General features: G+C 42.3%; 1 protein-coding gene across 2 annotated transcripts in view; it reads right to left on the bottom strand.

The window, feature by feature from the left end:
* daw1 (dynein assembly factor with WDR repeat domains 1) overlaps positions 1-19910 on the bottom strand; it is a 70945-nt gene that overhangs the window by 32323 nt on the left and 18712 nt on the right. For both annotated transcript variants that reach the window (XM_072571749.1, XM_072571750.1), the window contains exon 5: positions 16190-16312. In XM_072571749.1, the coding sequence (XP_072427850.1) occupies positions 16190-16312 (123 nt within the window). The remainder of the gene's footprint in view (positions 1-16189; positions 16313-19910) is intronic.

Here is a 19910-nt window from a genome sequence, read left to right as displayed (position 1 = left end):
CTCTGCCACTATGGCTGTCTGTGGCAAGGTGTTCTAAAGATTCACAACACTCTGATGAAGACAAAGACAAAGAATTTACTGGGCTCTCTTAGAAGAAGAATCATGCTTGCGCTCGAGCAAGACATTTTCCTGAATGCGCAGAATTTCTTATTATCTGTACTCTTAGGTAAATTCGTCAGGTGCACCATAAACACTGTCAAATGAAAGATCAGTGTGACCATTCTATAGTGCTATAAGTACTAGAACTTCTATCATTTCTTGATATCCTACTGCATCTTCATCAGCCACTGCCATTTCATTGTCAATCACATAAAACTGATTTCACTATCGGATTAGGTGAAGCATTCTGCTTAAGCTGATCAGGAAAAAAGGCTGTAAGGAAAACCTTATAAATATAAATCTGTGAGCCTGGCATCAGTCGTGGGTCAGTTGTTGGAGGTGATTCTAAAAAATAGAATTTACATGCATTTGGAGAGGCAAGGACTAATTAACATTAGTGTCAGCATGGTTTTATGTGAGGAAATCATGTCCCATAAACTTGATTGAGTTTTTTGAGAAAGTGACCAAAACAATTGATGAGGACAGAGCAGTAGATGTTCTTTACATGGACTTTATTCAAGCCTTTGACAAGCTTTTGCATGGTAGATTAATTAGTAAAGTTAGATCACATAGGATTCGGGGTGAGCTTGCTATTTGAATGTAAAATTAGTTTGATGGTAGGAGACAGAGGGTGGTGTTGGTGGCGGAGAGTTGTTTTTCGGACTGGAGGCCTGTAACTAGCAACGTTCCACAGGCATCAGTACCAGGTCCACTTTGTTTGTCATTTATGTAAACCACTTGGATGACAATTTAGGAGACATGGTTAGTAAGTTTGTGAATGACACTAAAATTGGTGGTATAGTGGACAGTGAAGAAGGTTATCAAACATTACATAGCGATCTTGATCAATTGGGTCAATGGGCTAATGAATGGCAGATGAAGTTTAATTTGGATAAATGCGAGGAATTGCATTTTGGTAAAACAAAGAAGGGCAGGGCTTATAAACTAATGGTAGGGCCCTGGGTAGTGTCGTAGAACAGAGAGACCTAGGCATTAGGGTACATAATTCTTTGAATTTCCATCACAGGCAGACAGGGTGGTTAAGAAGGTTTTCAGCATGCTTACCTTCATTGTTTAGACCTTTGAGTATAGGAGTTGGGAAGTCCTGCTGAGGTTGTACAGGACATTGGTGAGCCTTCTTCTGGAGTACTGTTTTGGTTGCTCTGCTATAGGAAGAATAATATTAAATTGGAGAGGATTCAGAAAACATTTACCAGGATTTAGGGAATGGAGAGCTTGAATTATAAAAATAGGCTATATAGACTGGGACTTTATTTTGTAGGAGCATAGCAGGTTATAAAGATTTATAAGCTTATAGAGAGTTATAAAATCATCAAGGCCATAGATAAAGGTGAATAGCAAGGTGTAGGAATTCAAAACTAGGGGAATATTTTTAAGGTGAGTGGAGAGATTTTTAAAAAGGACATGAGTGGAAACTATTTTACACAGAGAAGTTGGTATGAGAAATGAACTGTTGGAGGAAATGGTGGGTGCAAATACAGTTACAACAGTTAAAAGACATGTACTTGAATAAGGAAGGTTAGGAAAGATATGGGCCAAACGCATGCAAGTGGGACTAGTTTCGTTTTGGAACACTGTGGACTAGTTAGATCGAAGGGTCTGTTTCCATATACATGACTCTATAAGAGGCAGACGAATCTATATCAAGAAATGAAAAGTCAGGTACCACTGAATTTACTTTTTGAAGCAATGAAACTAGGCCTGATGTTAGTGTATTATTATTTCCTGGGTGTATCACTTGGTTAGGAATATCTAAAGAAGAAAGAGGCTCATCCTCTTCTATCACAACTGGAGACAGTTCATAACACAAATAAAACTCTTGGAAAACCTGAGAAACATTTTCAAAAAAGTGTCATCCAATTTTCTTCACCTTCAATATGCAGCGAAAGCTTTGAGAAATCTTCAGAAAATGTTGTTCAATCTTCTTTAGATGAAAGTCTACTCTTGAAGAGGTTGAGCTAAGTTGTCGCAAAATAGAATTTGATATTCATCTGGTCATGGCAGTTCCTCACATAATGAAATATAGTCACCATATTGGCATGGAACATCAATCTTCTGGGCAGGCTCATTGCTTCAAAATGGCTTTTAACGGAAGAATGTGTCCTCCCTGAATCATGACTTTTGATGGCCAGTGGTGTACAGTATAAAGTCATTTGCAGCCATTAGGTATCACAGTATTGGCGAATTCACAAAAAAAAAGTTGTATCAAAATTCTTGCCTTTCAAGGTTACTGTCCAATAATTCTGACCCAGCGCATTACCTTTTGCTGTAAGATCAACAATATTAATTTGACCAAAAAAGTATGTAGTTTTCATATCATCCAGTTCTTCTTGTTCAAGTTACTGATCTTTCCTTTGTTCTGGAAGAAATCTGTGAGATTTATTTTTTAAGAGGCAATCTGACATTGCAGAACTATTGAAAGTGATCAAATCTGCCAGACTGATGACACTGAATACCCTTGCTGGACAATTTTGTAACTTGTGGTGCTTCCTTGCACCACAACATCAGCAGTTCAAAATGGTGGATACCCCCTTTTTCTCTTTCTTGGTAGGTTTCTTGCTAGGCAGAGAAACAATCACTGTATCTAGCTCATTAACAGACTTAGAATGAATCTTAGCCTTACGTCAAATCAGCTCCTGGTTGCACACCTTGCTCCCAGGCTGCCTTGTATGTTTGTTTACCTGTTCTAAGAGCAACACTTGCTCTGACCACTGTAAATCCATAGAATTCCTACAGTGTGGAAACAGGCCCTTCGGCCCAACAAATCCACACCAACCCTCCGAACAGCAACCCAACCAGACCCATTCCCTTACTTTTGTCCCTGACTAATGCACCGAACCTACACATCTCTGAACATTATGGACAATTTAGCATGGCCAATTCACCTAATCTTTGAACCGTGGGAGGAAACCCACACAGACATGGGGAGAATGTGCAAACTCCACACAGTCACCCAAGTTTGGATTTGAACCTAGGTCCCTGGCGCTGTGAGGCAGCAGTGCTAACCACTGAGCCACCATGCCACCTCAATCAGGAAGTACCTTGTCAAAATTCAAATAAACTTTCCTCTGAATGCCACATCTTCAAGTAAATTGGCGACATTACATAAATAGCTGAAAATGTGTTGCTGGAAAAGCGCAGCAGGTCAGGCAGCATCCAATGAGCAGGAGAATCGACATTTCGGGCATGAGCCCTTCACCCCGAAACGTCGATTCTCCTGCTCATTGGATGCTGCCTGACCTGCTGCGCTTTTCCAGCAACACATTTTCAGCTCTGATCTCCAGCATCTGCAGTCCTCACTTTCTCCTCGAAGACATTACATAAATATTCTAGATGAGTGGCTGCGAGAAACCTATTAATCACATTCAATAACAAACTTCTCAGACTGATACAAATACCAAAGGCTACCAAATGTGACTGAAAATTTGCTAATGTTTCATCAACAACTTGCCTAATAAGGATCTCTTCAGCAATGGGGACCACTGCATATAAGAAAGTATTTATTTTGAGTACAAAGTTAAAAATCACACATCACCAAGTAATAGTCCAACAGGTTTAACTAGAAGCACACTAACTTTCAGAGCACCGCTTCTTCTTCAGGAGGATATAATTGTAAGGCACAGAATTTATAGCAAAAGTTTACGGTGTGATATAACTGAAATTATACATTGAAAAATAACCTTGACTGTCTGTTGAGTCTCTCATCTGTTCGAATTCCATGATAGTTTCACTTCTTTCATGTGTAAATAACAAAACGTTTTTTTAAAAGTTGCATTCTCAGGTTAACTCTAACAATTGGTGTTAGCTAGACAATATGTTGAAGGTGTTAGCCCCCTGTCTGTGCCATGACGTTTCGATTGATTCTAATCCAAAAAGTGATCTTGGAATGTTGGCCTTTGTGTGTGTGTCTGTCTGGATTGGGGGCTTGTGAGTGTGAGAAAGTGTATATGTGTGTGTATGTGAGTGTAGAGTGTCTTAAGTCTGTGAGTGGGTGCATGTGTGAGTGTGGGAATGTGTGTGTGTCTGGGGTGGGGGGTTGTGAGTGTCTGTGAGAGAGTGTATGTGTGTGTGCGTGAGTATAGAGTGGTCTAAGTCTCTGAGAAGATGCATGTGTGAGTGTGTGTGTCTGTAGGGGTGTGTGTGAGTGTCTGTGTATATATGTGTCCGTGTGTGTGTGTGTGTGTGTATGTGTATGTATAGGAGTGTCTGTGTGTGTATATAGGGCAATGGTGGTCACCTGTGGTGTGACATGAACCCAAGGTCCCAGTTGAGGTCCTCCCTATGGGTATGAAACTTAGCTATCAGCCTCTGCTCGGCCACTTTTCGCTGCTGCCTGTCCCAAAGTCCACCTTGGAGGATGGTCACCCAAAGGTCTGAAGTCGAATGTCCTGGATTGCTGAAGTGTTCCCCAACAGGAGTGTTTCCTCCCAGTTGGGGAACACTTCAGCGGTCCAGGACATTCAACCTCAAACCTTTGGGTGACCATCCTCCAAGGCTGACTTCGGGACAGGCAGCAGCGAAAAGTGGCCGAGCAGAGGTTGATAGCTAAGTTCCATACCCATAGGGAGGCCTTGGGTTCATGTGACCACTACAGGTGACCACCATTGTACTTATACACACACACACGTTTGTGGGGTGAATTTGTACTTGCAGAGTTACATTGTACTTTGCTCAAAAACTCATGAATTCATGTAAAACTCTGTTATCTCATTTTTTTAGATTAGAATCAATCTAAACATCATGGCACAGACAGAGAACACAGCGGGCTAACACCTTCAACATATTGTCTGGCGAACATCAATTGTTACAGTTAACCTGAGAATGCAACTTCAAAAAAAATTTGTGATTTACACATGAAAGAAGTGAAACTATCATGGAATTCGAACAGATGAAAGACTCAACAGACAATCAAGGTATTTTTCAATGTATAATTTCAGTTATATCACACTGTAAACTTTTGCTATAAATTCTGTGCCTTACAATTACGTCCTCCACTACCACCTGATGCAGGAGCGACGCTCCGAAAGCTAGTGTACTTCAATTAAACTATTTGGACTATAACCTAGCATTGTGTGATTATTAACTTTGTACAGCCCAGTCCAACACCGGCATCTCCAAATCATTTAATTGGAGTGGCTGCTTCTTCAAATGAAAATCAGTGGTTGTTCCTTACCTGTTAAAATACATGTTCACATCTCCCAAATAACTGCACTAAAGATTCTCAGAAAGAGTAGAGACTTTGCAGCTGGTGTGTACAGCGAAAATGAGACTGTACCCACATCAGGTAAGTCATCAAATACTTCACCCCACTTCGGGTAAGCCATCAAGCCTTTATTTTCAGCAAATCTTCTGAGGATGCTCTTGCCTCATGGCTCAACTTTGTGGTTGCCCAATCGTGTTTTGTCGTTCTTCAGAGTTGTCTGAGAAAAACAGAGCCTACCACAGACTAGTGTCTGCATCACTGTTACTATGCATCAACGTTTTAGCATGGGTTCTTCAGGTCTTGACACAAATTCAGGTCAGATTTCTTTGTTCCTGTTAAGTACTGCTTTGTTTCTTTTATTTGCTTGGAGAGTATAGGTGTCGCTAGCTGGTCAGCATTTATTACTCGTCCATTGTCACTTTTGTTTTGACTTGTTAAGGTTATGGAGCAACATGTTCCATTCAAACAGGGGCCAAATGCTTCATAGAAAATTAATTTATGATTCAGTAATGAGGGGTATAAATGGAGTTAATGGCAGTTGTTATTTCCCTAGGGTCAAGATTTTAACACTACGGTCCACTTTTTTAAAGAGGGAAGAGAGAGATTTTTAAAAGACATTTGGATAAGTACATGAATGCGAACAGTTTGGAGGTATATGGGTCAGGAGCAAGCAAGTGGGACTAGTTTAGTTTGGGATTATGTTTGGCATGGGCTAGTTGGACTGAAGGGTCTGTTTCCATGCTGTATGACTCTGTCTCTATGACTCAACAATCAGGAGAACTTCAAAGTAATTGTCAGGCTTTCAGAGATGGAGCACTTAGATCACTGAAGCAAATATTTACTGCCGCTGGATTTCATTTTATGAAATACCTCTGGAGAAAGGTTCTAAATGGAGACTTTTAAATATTTTGTTGAGCTTTTTACTTATACCTTATTTAATGACAGCACTTGAAACTATAAATTTGCATGGTTTCCTATAGAAGTTCACCATTAAGACCACCCAGCATAAACTTATCTAGTACTGATGTTCAACTGTGCCTTTTGAGAATCACTCTCTGCTAAATAAGACAGATCAGTCCATGCATAAATAAACTGAAATAAAGGGGTAATTAATCCTTTCAATTTAATTGCTAATCTAGTGTTCCCTAATCCAACTGATCCATTTTATCATCGCTCAGCTGGATCCACAAAAATGTAGTGAATATCTTTCAGTATCACTATTCGGCACAATATCTCTGGAAGAGATCATCCGTCTTAAATAAGTGCATAGTGGTTTCAAAATTTTAACTGCATTTGTTAATAAATTGCTCAAGAGGATGAGGTAAATATCACAATAACCAGTAACCTGAGCAAGCTACTTTTCTCTAATGCTATAGACTGTTTGAGAGGGTAACTTGACTCGGTCCACTTTTGGGCTGGTGTACCACAATGTGCAATAATCCCACACCTGATCAAGTTGAAGCAGCAGAATCCAAATTTCAGAAATTTAATGGATAAGTTAAGTCAGTCTGCAGCATATGGCAGAACTTTGTCAGAAAGTCTTTAATAGAAGGAAGAAAACATCCAACTGAGCAACATGCTTCCAGGGGTTCAAGGTACTCTGCTATATCCCCAAAGATCATAATCCAGGAGATCAATAAGAGGAGAAAGGATCAGATAGAGACAGGGAGGGGTTGCAGGATGTACTTCAGGTAGAACCTATAAAGGGAATAGTTGCAAATAGTTAGGAATTTAAATTTCTGGAGTCTTATACTCTATGCCCCATTAATGAAGCATAGAATACTATGTGTTTTATTGGTGGCTCTTTCTAATTGTCCTACACTATTAATTATCTATGTACAAATGTATCCAGATCTCTCTGCTCTTGTACATTCAATACAATAATACACTTTATTTTATACTGTCTCTTCATGTTTTTTGTACCAAGTGTACCACCTCAGATTTCCCCACATTGAAATTCATCTGACTCCTATATGCCTACTTCACCAACTTGTCAATATTCTTTTGAGGTTCTACACTGTCCTTCATTGTTTATATTTTACCAAGTTTTTTGTCATCCACAAACCATGAAGTTGTTCCCTGCATACTGATATCTATTCTTACTGGATAAGACCACAAATAACCATAGGAAACAGCACAGGACATGAAGAGGTAGGCAGGCTGTATCACTTGAGCTTTTTAGAATATTCTGCAATATGATAGAGATCGTTTCAACTAATGTCACTGAGAATATTCAGGATGATGGCATGTTCCTGCTTCATACACCCCCTCAATTACAACTTCACACACAATCTGCTTTCTGACATGGTACTCAAGCTGTGGATGGTGTGACAAAACCTTTGATCCTAGCCTCATTAACCGCCTCAACCTCTCCATCCCTCTCACCCACTCCAACCTCTCACCCTCGGAATGTGCAGCCCTCCACTCCTTCCGTTCCAACCCCAACTTCACTATCAAACCAGCAGACAAGGGAGGCGCGGTAGCAGTTTGGCACACCGACCTTTACACCGCTGAGGCTAAATGCCAGCTCGCGGACACCTCCGCCTACTGCCCCTTGACCATGACCCCACCTCCCACCACCAAACCATCATCTCCCAGACCATCCATAACCTCATCACCTCAGGGGATCTCCCATCCACCACCTCCAACCTCATAGTCCCACAACCCCGCACCGCCCGTTTCTATCTCCTGCCTGAAATCCACAAACCTGACTGTCCCGGCCGACCCATTGTCTCAGCCTGGTCCTGCCCCACCAAACTCATCTCTGCATACCTCGACACGGTCCTGTCCCCCTTAGTCCAAGAACTCCCCACCTACGTTCGGGACACCACCCATGCCCTCCACCTCCTCCATGATTTTCCCTTCCCTGGTCCCCAACGCCTTATCTTCACCTTGGACATCCAGTCCCTGTACACCTCCATCCCCCATCACGAAGGACTCAAAGCCCTCCGCTCCTTCCTTTCCCGCCGTACCAACCAGTACCCTTCCACTGACACCTTCCTTCGACTGACTGAACTGGTCCTCACTCTGAACAACCTCTCTTTCCAATCCTCCCACTTCCTCCAAACCAAAGGAGTAGCCATGGGCACCCGCATGGGCCCCAGCTATGCCTGCCTCTTCGTAGTATATGTAGAACAGTCCATCTTCCGCAGCTACACTGGCACCACCCCCCACCTTTTCCTCCACTACATCAATGACTGTATTGGCGCTGCCTCGTGCTCCCACGAGGAGGTTGAACAGTTCATCCACTTTACCAACACCTTCCATCCTGACCTCAAATTCACCTGGACTGTCTCAGACTCCTCCCTCCCCTTCCTAGACCTTTCCATTTCTATCTCAGGCGACCGAATCAACACGGACATTTACTAAAAACCGACCGACTCCCACAGCTACCTAGACTACACCTCCTCCCACCCTGCCCCCTATAAAAACGCCATCCCACATTCCCAATTCCTTCGTCTCCGCCGCATCTGCTCCGAGGAGGGCCAGTTCCAAAACCATACAACCCAGATGGCCTCCTTCTTCAAGGACCGCAATTTCCCCCAGATGTGGTCGACGACGCCCTCCATCGCATCTCTTCCACTTCCCGCTCCTCCGCCCTTGAGCCCCGCCCCTCCAACCGCCACCAGGACAGAACCCCACTGGTCCTCACCTACCACCCCACCAACCTCCATGTACAGCGTATCATCCTCCGTCATTTCCGCCACCTCCAAACGGACCCCACCACCAGGGATATTTCCCTACCCTTCCCTATCAGCGTTCCGAAAAGACCACTCCCTCCGTGACTCCCTCGTCAGGTCCACACCCCCCACCAACCCAACTTCCACTCCCGGCACCTTCCCCTGCAAATGCAAGAAATGCAAGACTTGCGCCCACACCTCCCCCCTTACTTCCCTCCAAGGCCTCAAGGGATACTTCCATATCCACCACAAATTCACCTGCACCTCCACACACATCATCTGTTGCATCCGCTGCACCCGATGTGGCCTCCTCTATATTGGGGAGACAGGCCGCCTACTTGCAGAACGTTTCAGAGAACACCTCTGGGACACCCGGACCAACCAACCCAACCACCGCGTGGCTCAACACTTCAACTCCCCCTCCCACTCCACCAAGGACATGCACCACCATTGCCAGACCATAGCAACATGATGGTTGGAGGAAGAGCGCCTCATCTTCCGCCTAGGAACCCTCCAACCACAAGGGATGAACTCAGATTTCTCCAGTTTCCTCATTTCCCCTCCCCCCACCTTGTCTCAGTCAAATCCCTCGAACTCAGCATCGCCTTCCTAACCTGCAATCTTCTTCCTGACCTCTCCGCCCCCACCCCCCACTCTGGCCTATCACCCTCACTTGACCTCCTTCCACCTATCGCATTTCCAACGCCCCTCCCCCAAGTCCCTCCTCCCTCCCTTTTATCTTAGCCTGCTGGACACACTTTCCTCATTCCTGAAGAAGGCCTTATGCCCGAAACGTCGATTCTCCTGCTCCTTGGATGCTGCCTGACCTGCTGTGCTTTTCCAGCAACACATTTTCAGCTCTGATCTCCAGCATCTGTAGTACTCACTTTCTCCCCTTTGATCCTAGCTGTCTTGATTCACTCAACCCTCCTTTTCTATTTTCTTCTCTTTCAGAATCCCAAGTTCCATTGTCTGGTCAGGGCATGGGCACCAGCATATGTCAAGAATAAGCACTGACATTTAATTCAACACTTGCTGCCACCAGACTAGATATTGGCATTGTTTGCACATTAGAAGATAATACAGATAGTCCTCATTACACATTCTCTCCATTTAACATTATTTCACTTTAACATAATTAAGTTAACTGGGCATGCAAACTTGTTGAGCATTGCAAGATTCATATTACAATTGTTTTCCAGTGATCTGTGGCCCTCACACTCTAACTCTCTGACTTATGTTCACTCCTTGCAAAGTGCAGCCTCTTCCCTTGCCTCTTCCTCAGTTTGCTGCCTCTCCCTGTGCCTTCCTTGTAAGTTCTGACCTTCCCAGCAAGTTGATGGCAAGTTGGCTGAGGGAGTAGACACTGCTAGTGGAACAGGAAATTAGAAAGTAAAATAATATTGGAAAAGAAAGGGACTATTACATTTGCCAAAATCTAAAAATGGTCCATCTCTTTCGCTTTATTACTATCACCTAGAACCAGATTTTTCAATAAATTCAGAAGTAATAATCAATTTCTCACAAACATCAAACAAGTGGCACACTGGTTATCAACTAAGAAAATATGTAAATTAAACTATATCCTCTTGCATACATACACACACGCACACACGACAAGTACATACACAACTCTGCAGAGCTTTTATGGTTGGAGAAAAATTAGGCAACAAGGGAGAAAACACAATACCCTTGCAGGTCTTGAGATGAATTCAGATGATAAAAATAAATTGACTTCCCACATATTCCTTTGAATTCCTTTTGATGAGATCTGATTGCTAACAGTCACAAGAATATGGAAAAACCTCAGACTAAATTTCAAATTCAGGTAAAAAACAGCTAGGATTCCTGACTGTTAAACACTTATATTGTTAAAATAAATAACTTCATTTTTCTTTCTGAGTTCTGATTTTACAGATTGAGAGAGAGAGACACACACACACACACACACACACACACACACACACACACACACACACACACACACACACACACACACACACACACACAGACTGAGAAACAATTCTGCTTGTCTGTATAAACTTTCCCAGAAACTGTACCTAGATTCTGGGCATATACCAAAAAAACACACTGATTACCTCAATCCAGAAGCTTGTTAAACATATATACATTAGAGTTTTGTCGGTCTGTTTGCTCAACAATTAAAGCAAACTTTGGTGGACACAACTTTCCAAAGTCACCTCGCTTTTTGGAAATAGACTGTAGTCTCCATGACCATTTTGACTTTGCACTTCTAAGCAATCAATTAACAAAACTTTACAACTCAATAATGATCAAATCACCATTTTCCAGTTCTAATTAAATTGAAATGAATTGAATTTCTTGTCACGTGTACTGAGGCACAGTGAACAGCTTTGACTTGCGAGCAATGCAGGCAGATCACAGAGTTAAGTAGCATAGATAAGTAAATAATAGGTAAACAGTGGCAAAAACAAAACCACAGATTCAGGTAAATGTTAAGAGTTTGCAAGTCCATTCAGTATTCTAACAACAGTAGGGTAGAAACTGTTCCGAAAACGGCTGGTGCGTGTGTTCAGGCTTCTGTACCTTGTCCCCGATGGTAGAAATTGTAGAAAAACATTGTTTGGGGAAGTGGGGAGTGATGGATCTTTGAAACTGCTGGCAGCCTATCCTTGACAGCGGCCCTGGTAGATGGATTCTATAGATGGGAGGTTGGCCTTTGTGATTGTCTGGGCCGAGTTCACCACTCTCTATAACTGTCTTCAATCTTAAGTGGTACAGTAGCCATACCAGGTAATGATACATCCAGACAGAGTGCTCTCGATGGCGCACCTATAAAAGTTGGCAAGGGTATTCGCGTTCATGCCAAATTTCCTCAACTGCCTGAGGAGGAAGAAATGTTGTTGGTCCTTTGTAACCAGTGCGTCCACATAAAGAGTCCAAAAGAGCTTGTTGTGGATGACCACTCCCAGGAGCTTGACACTCTCCACTCGTTCCACCTCTGTGCTGTTAATGTGTCGGGGTCATGAGTAACATCCCGCTGAACGTCAATAATGGGTTCCTGGGTTTTGCTGGCATTGAGAGCTGGGTTGTTCTCAGTGCACCATCTTTCCAGGTCTTCCACCTCCGTCTGTGGTCTACTTTGACACTATCTGAGATTCGACCGACTATGGTGGTGTCATCAGCAAACTTGTAAATGGCATTCGTCTGGTATTGGGTGACGCAGTTCTGGGTATATAGTGAGTATAGTAGGGGTTGTGTGCACACCCGAGGGGGCTCTAGTGTTGAGTGTTAGTGACGATGAAATTTTGTCCCCAGTCTTCACTGATTGTAGCCTGTGGGTCAGGAAACTGAGGATCCAGTTGCAGAGAGTGGGGCTTAGTCCAAGATCACTAAGTTTAGTAATCAGTCTCGAGGCGATAATAGTGTTGAAAGCTGAACTGTAGTCAATGAGTAGGATTGTTACGTAGCTGTTCTTGGTGTCAAGATGTTCTAGGGAGGAGTGAAGGGCAAGTGATATGGCATCTGACGTGGATCTGTGGGTCCAACAGATAAATTGGAGTGGGTCAATAGTATTGGGAAGGCTGGAGTTGATTAATGCCAAGACCAGCCTTTCAAAGCACTCATGACCACCAAAGTTAGGGCCACTGGGCGTTAGTCATTGAGATATGCTGCATGAGCATTCTTAGGCATAGAGATGACATTGGCCCTCTTGAAATAGGCAGGGACAGTGGCCTGCTGCAGGGAGAGGTTGAAGATGTCTGAGAAGACCTCTGCCAGTTGATCTGCACATGCTCTGAATGCATGCCCTGGTACCCCGTCTGGTCCAATTGCTTTCCTTGGATTCATACGAAAGAAAGCTGATCTGACCTCTGATGCAGTGACTGTTGGGATCGATTCGTCATGACTTATCAGAATAGGTATTACTGACCTGCTGAAATTCTCTTCAAAGCGAGCATAGAAGGCATTGAAACGATCTAAGAGGGATATGTCATCATCTGCTATTTTGCACTGTCTCTTTTTAGAACCTGTGATGTCATTCAGTCCTTGCCATAGTCACCAGGTGTCTATGTGGCTCTCTAGTTTGGATCGGTATTGGTCTTTGGCTAGCTTAATGGCTCTGCAAAGGTCATACTTGAATTCCCTATATTTTAGTGGGTCTCCTAATCTGAAGGCCTCACAACTGGTTTTTAGCAGGTTCTGTATGTCCTGATTTATCCAGGGTTTCCTGTTGACAAACACCCGGATTGACTTCCTCCATATGTAGTCCTCCACACACTTGCTGATAAAGTCTGTGACGGTGGTGGCATACTCATCCAAGGTACCTGCATACTGTTTGAACATGGTCCAATTAGCCGATTCCAGACAGCACCGGAGTTGATCTTCTGCCTCCTCTGACCAGCACTGGGCCTGTATCCATGAGGGGGTCTCCTGCTTGAGCTTTTGCCTGTAAGCCGGGAGAAAAAACATGGCATTGTGGTCGGAGTTCCTGAAATGAGGATGGGGGATGGAGCGGTAGGCATATTTCACAGTGGTGTAGCAGTGGCCTAAAAATTTCAGGCCCCTGGTGGGGAAGGTAAAGTTCTAGTGGTACTTGAGCAACACCTTTCTTAGATTGGCTTGATTGAAGTCACCAGTTGTAATAAATAGGGCCTCAGGGTTTTCCATCTCCAGGGTATTAGTGGTGGAGTACAGCACATCCAGAGCTTCCTCAACCTTTGCTTGTGGGGATAATATTACACAAACATGTGCATTCCAAATATTTTTAAAGTTATTTATTTTAACAATGTAAGGATTTTGCAATGAAAGGTATTTTAACTTAGGGAGTACAATTCTTTCTTTCTCAAAAGTAAGATACTACAGAACCTAATTCCAACTTTTACATTGATTTCTATAGGAAGTGGTTTGCAGGCTGGAAAAAGGAAGCCTCATGCCCAGTTCACCAGGGGTACAAAGACACAGTTTCTGCAGCAGAGGATACAAGTCAGGACTTCAAAGGAGGGTGGTACAGGATAAAGCTGGAGAACCTGCAAACACACACACACACAAACACAGATGTTTTGGTACATTGCTGGCTTGTTGTCACTGTCAAAGAGCATGGAGGAATCCAACATCAACTTGGCACATGGATTTGCACTTAGCTTTAAAGCCTGTCCTTTCCAACATAAGCGTGGTTGGTAACCAAGTCCATGAGAGTGCTTGTGAATCCAGCCAGGTAGCTGCCTCTGGTGACCAATGTATCAGCTCCCACAGCAGAAGCCACCCGAAATCTGCGATGCCATAGAAGCTGACACTGGGCTTATGAGATCAATTTTTTTGTCAATATGATATAGGTATCTGAAGAATACATATTTCAATATTATTTATTTTTTAAATAAAGACCTCAAACAAATTGAATACTGTACTTCCACTCACACGTTATAGCAAAGTCTAAAGCACTTCGTCAGATAGCACTAATGGATGAGCTTTCATTCAGTCAAATGAATATTTAAGTGAGAGAGATTACAAGAGGATATTAACAAAACCTGTAAGATCCAAAATGGCAGGCCATGCACAAAACAGCATTAGATACTGGTTGACTAAATAATCTGTCACTCTGCATACGTTTAGTGCACTATTACTCATACAATCATGGCACAGTGCATGAGCTGCACAGGAAGTGGTTGGAAACAGTCTAATAATCTATTTTGAGTTCTGGGTTTCTGCAGCACCACCTCTAGCAGGGCTATAATATAAAATCTCGTTGGCTCTAAACTTTAACTAGAGTTTTTTTTGCTATTCTTATACTGGAATTTGGGCAACAAAGATTGTTATGCAAGGATTTTTCTATTCGTTCAAGGATGTGAGCTTCACTGTTAAGGCCAGCGTTTATTGCAGAGCCTTAATTACTACTGAGAAGGTAGTAGTGAGCCATGCTTTTAAACTGCTACAGGCCGTTTGATACACATACACCCATAATGCTGTTGGAAAGGGCATTCCAGGACTTTGACCCGGCGAGATTGAAGGAGCAGTGATATATTTCCAAGACAGGATGGTGAAGCACATAGAGAGAAACTTGCAGGTAATAGTGCTCCCATCTTTCTGCTCCCTTTTCCTTCGAAATGGCAACGGCCATACGTTTGAATGTACAGTCTGAGGAGCCTTGATGAATTTCTGCAGTGCTTCTTGTAGATTCTTCTACACACTTCTACAACTGTGTTTTAATGGCGGACGGAGCGAATGTTTGTGGATGTGGAGCTAACCAAGCAAGCTGTTTTATTCTGCATGGTATCAAGCATCTTGGCTGTTGTTAACATTGCACTCGTTCAGAAAGTGGGAATCTTCTATCATACTCCAGACTTGTGCCTGATAGAGGTGGACAGGCTTTGGGGAGTCAGAACTGCAGGATTCCTAGCTTCTGACCTGCTTCCATACCCACACTAATAGTTGGTTCAGTTCAATTTTTGGTTAATGGTAAACCCTAGGATGCTGGAAGTTCAGGATTCATCAAAATTCATTTGAGCAACAGAAAGATGGAAGGCTTTGCTAGCTCTAAATCTCATAGTTAAATTTTATGAATATTGTCTATTTGAAGACATAACACATTTATTTAAAAACTTCTGCATTTTTCTTCAACAACAACATTACTATGTTTAAGATAATCACATTGTATTCATATGCATTTTATAAAGTTTCTATATATGAATTCTGTAGCTCCAAATACATAGCTTAAAGAAGCGTTTCACATAAAATTATTAGGGAACTTAAAAATTTGATATGCACAATGTATAGACAATTGCATATTTTAAATTTTATATTAGTAAAATTCTCTAAACTTTAAGCATTACAAAGATGCTGATTAGACATATACAATTCAAGATGTGTATGTAATAATTACCTTCATACTAAATTAAAAATCACACAACATCAGATTATACTCCAACAGGTTTATTTGGAAGTACTAGCTTTCGGAGCACTGCTCCTTCATCAGGTAGTTGTGCTGCTGATGAAGAAGCAGCGATCCAAAGGCTAGTGCTTCCAAATAAACCTGTTGGACTATAACCTGGTGTTGTGTGATTTTTAACTTTGTATATGCCAGTCCAACACTGGCACCACCAAATCATAACTTAATAATGTAACTGTAATTTCCAATAAAACTCAGGAAATCACTATTACAGATTTAATAACAAATATTTGCAATCAATAATGCAATTCATTTTCTCACCCATAAGGATTGTTGAAAGCAATAGCATAGACCACATTCCTGTGTCCCTCAAGTGTATGCAGCTCTTCTCCTGATGCAGTATCCCACACTTTGCAAGTCCTGTCATAGCTTCCTGTAATAAAGCTAACATAGGCAAAGGAACTATTAATTTTGCCAACTGTTTAAGAAGATAAATATATTTTGAAATCCATAGAATTTACGATACAGAAACACACCAGCCAGTGTCAGTGTTTTATCTATACATGAGTATTTAACCGCCCTGTTCTGATATTCCTTCTTCTACCTATCTGACCTAATCTTAAACAATAACTTAGATTCGGCACCAGTCATTAATCTGTAAATAATGAATCCACATGCTAAATTTTCTGTGCAAAGCAGGTTTCTCAGTTTCTCCTCTGTAGTTTTAATATTTAAAGCCCCTCATTCTTAACCATCAGGTAGAAGAAACAGTTTGCTGCTCTGCAGCTTGTCCATTCAATTCATATGTTTAAACAATTTTACAATATTCTCTCCAACCCTGTGTTGGCTTAATGAAGGAGAGAAACATTTTTCAGTTTTTTTATTCTATCTGTATATCCTCAGACATGGCTGTGTCTCAGTGAATCTGCATTGCATGTTTTCTAATATCTCAGTATCTTCCTGAAGTGTCATGATTTGGAGATGCCAGTGTTGGACTGGGGTGTACAAAGTTAAAAATCACACAATAGACAATAGACAATAGACAATAGGTGCAGGAGTAGGCCATTCAGCCCTTCAAGCCTGCACCGCCATTCAATATGATCATGGCTGATCATTCCCAATCAGTATCCTGTTCCAGCCTTATCTCCATAACCCTTGACTCCACTATCTTTAAGAGCTCTGTCCAATTCTTTCTTAAATGAATCCAGAGACTGGGCCTCCACTACCCTCTGGGGCAGAGCATTCCACACAGCCACCACTCTCTGGGTGAAGTAGTTTCTCCTCATCTCTGTCCTAAATGGTCTACCCCGTATTTTTAAGTTGTGTCCTCTGGTTCGGCACTCCCCCATCAGCGGAAATATGTTTCCTCCTGCCAGAGTGTCCAATCCTTTCATAATCCTATACGTTTCAATCAGATCCCCTCTCAGTCTTCTAAACTCAAGGGTATACAAGCCCAGTCGCTTCAGTCTTTCCGTGTAAGGCAATCCTGCCATTCCAGGAATTGACCTCGTGAACCTACGCTGCACTCCCTCAATAGCCAGAATGTCTTTCCTCAAATTTGGAGACCAGAACTGTACACAGTACTCCAGGTGTGGTCTCACCAGGGCCCTGTACAGCTGCAGAAGCACCTCTTTGCTTCTATACTCAATCCCTCTTGTTATGAAGGCCAGCATGCTATTAGCCTTCTTCACGACCTGCTGTACCTGCATGCTTGCCTTCATTGACTGGTGGACAAGAACACCCAGATCTCTCTGAACAGCCCCTTTACCTAATTTGAAACCATTGAGGTAGTAATCTGCCTTCCTGTTCTTGCCACCAAAGTGGATAACACCAGGTTATAGTCCAACAAGTTTAATTGGAAGCACACTAGCTTTCGGAGCGACACTCCTTCATCAGGTGATAGTGGAGGGCTCGATCGTAACACAGAATTTATAGCAAAAATTTACAGTGTGATGTAACTGAAATTATACATTGAAAAATTGATTGTCTGTTAAGCCTTTCATCTGTTAGAATACAGTGATAGTTTCACTTCTTTCATGTGTAAATCACAAAACCTTTTTTTAAAGTTGCATTCTCGGGTTAGCTGTTAACAGTGGTGATAGCTAGACAATATGTTGAAGGTGTTGGCCCCCTGTGTTCTCTGTCTATGCCATGATATTTAGATTGATTCTAGTCTAAAAAGTGAGATAACAGAGTTTTACATAAATTCATGCAGTTTTTAAGCTCAGAGTTCTACATGAATGCATATGGTTTTTGAGCAAAGTACAAGTACAAATTCACCCCGCAAAATATATGTGTGCATGTGGGTCTTTGTCTGTGTGTGTGTGTGTCTGTCTGTCTGGGGTGGGGGTTGTGAGTGTGAGAAAGTGTATGTGTGTGTGTAGTGAGTGCAGAGTGTCTATAAGAGTGTGTGTGGGTGTCTGTGTGCGCGTCTGTGTGTACCTGTGTCCGTGTGTATGTGAGAGTGTGTGTGTGTGTGTGTGTGTGTAGTGCAATGGTGATCACCTGTAATGTGACATGAACGCAAGGTCCCGGTTGAGGCCCTCAGAGCAAAGGCTACGACAACGGATAAACCGAGCAAAGGCTATGACAACGGATGAATGGGCACCGCACAACAATCAACAGACAGGAGGGTTCCCTCCCAGTTGGGGAACACTTCAGTGATCCAGGACATTGAGTCTTGGACCTTCGGGTGACCATCCTCCAAGGTGGACTTCGGGACAGGCAGCAGAGAAAAGTGGCCGAGCAGAGGCTGATAGCTAAGTTCGGTACCCATAGGGAGGGCCTCAGCCGGGACCTTGGGTTCATGTCACATTACAGGTGATCAGCATTGCACTACACACACGCACACAGATATTCCTACACACACACGCTCTCACATACACACAGACACAGGTACACACAGACGCGCACACAGACACCCACACACACCCTTATAGACACACACACTCCCACACTCACACATGCACCCCCCTCACAGACTTAAGACACTCTGCACTCACTACACACACATACACTTTCTCACACTCACAACCCCCACCCCTGACAGACACACACACACACAGACAAAGACCCACATGCACACATATATTTTGTGGGGTGAATTTATACTTGCAGAGTTACATTGTACTTTGCTCAAAAACTGCATGCATTCATGTAGAACCCTGAGCTCAAAAACTGCATGAATTTATGTAAAACTCTGTTATCTCACTTTTTAGATTAGAATCAATCTAAATATCAGGTCATAGACAGAGAACACAGGGGGCCAACACCTTCAACATATTGTCGAGCTATCACCATTGTTAACAGCTAACCCGAGAATGCAACTTTAAAAAAAAGGTTTTGTGATTTACACCTGAAAGAGGCGAAACTATCACAGATGAAAGGCTTAACAGACAATCAATTTTTTAATGTATAATTTCAGTTACATCACACTGTAAATTTTTGCTATAAATTCTGTGTTACAATCGAGCCCTCCACTATCACCTGATGAAGGAGCATCGCTCCGAAAGCTAGTGTGCTTCTAATTAAACCTGTTGGACTATAACCTGGTGTTGTGTGATTTTTAACTTCCTGAAGTGTAGTTGCCAATACTCCATGCAGTAAGAAATAGAGTCTTTCTTTTTTTGTCACAGATACTCATCATTATTCTTGGCTTTTATAGTTTTTTTTGACAAAATCTAGAAGTTGATTATCATTTTTATGGCCTTATCAAATATAATGGAAACATTTTAATTCAATGTTTGCTTACAGAATTTGTAATCTTTTATGTATGCTCAAAATTAAAGTAAAGCTATTTGTCATCACCAGCAATGTTTTTTTTACCATATGCACTGAAAACAAAATCACAGAAAAGATTATCCATTGAGATAGTATACACTTGGAATTTTTAACAAAGTACCTAAGTTTAGGAGGAGCTTTCTTCCCACAGTTGCTGTCAGACCTGCTGAGTGTTATCAGCAATTTCTGTTTTTGTTTCAGATCTCCAGCATCTGCAATTCTTTATTTTCATTACAGAAGGACTCTCTTGCCCTGAGTACTG

Source organism: Chiloscyllium punctatum, chromosome 6 (genome assembly GCF_047496795.1).
Source record: "Chiloscyllium punctatum isolate Juve2018m chromosome 6, sChiPun1.3, whole genome shotgun sequence".
In the NCBI taxonomy this organism is placed as follows: domain Eukaryota; kingdom Metazoa; phylum Chordata; class Chondrichthyes; order Orectolobiformes; family Hemiscylliidae; genus Chiloscyllium; species Chiloscyllium punctatum.
This window is presented reverse-complemented; position numbering and strand designations above follow the sequence as displayed.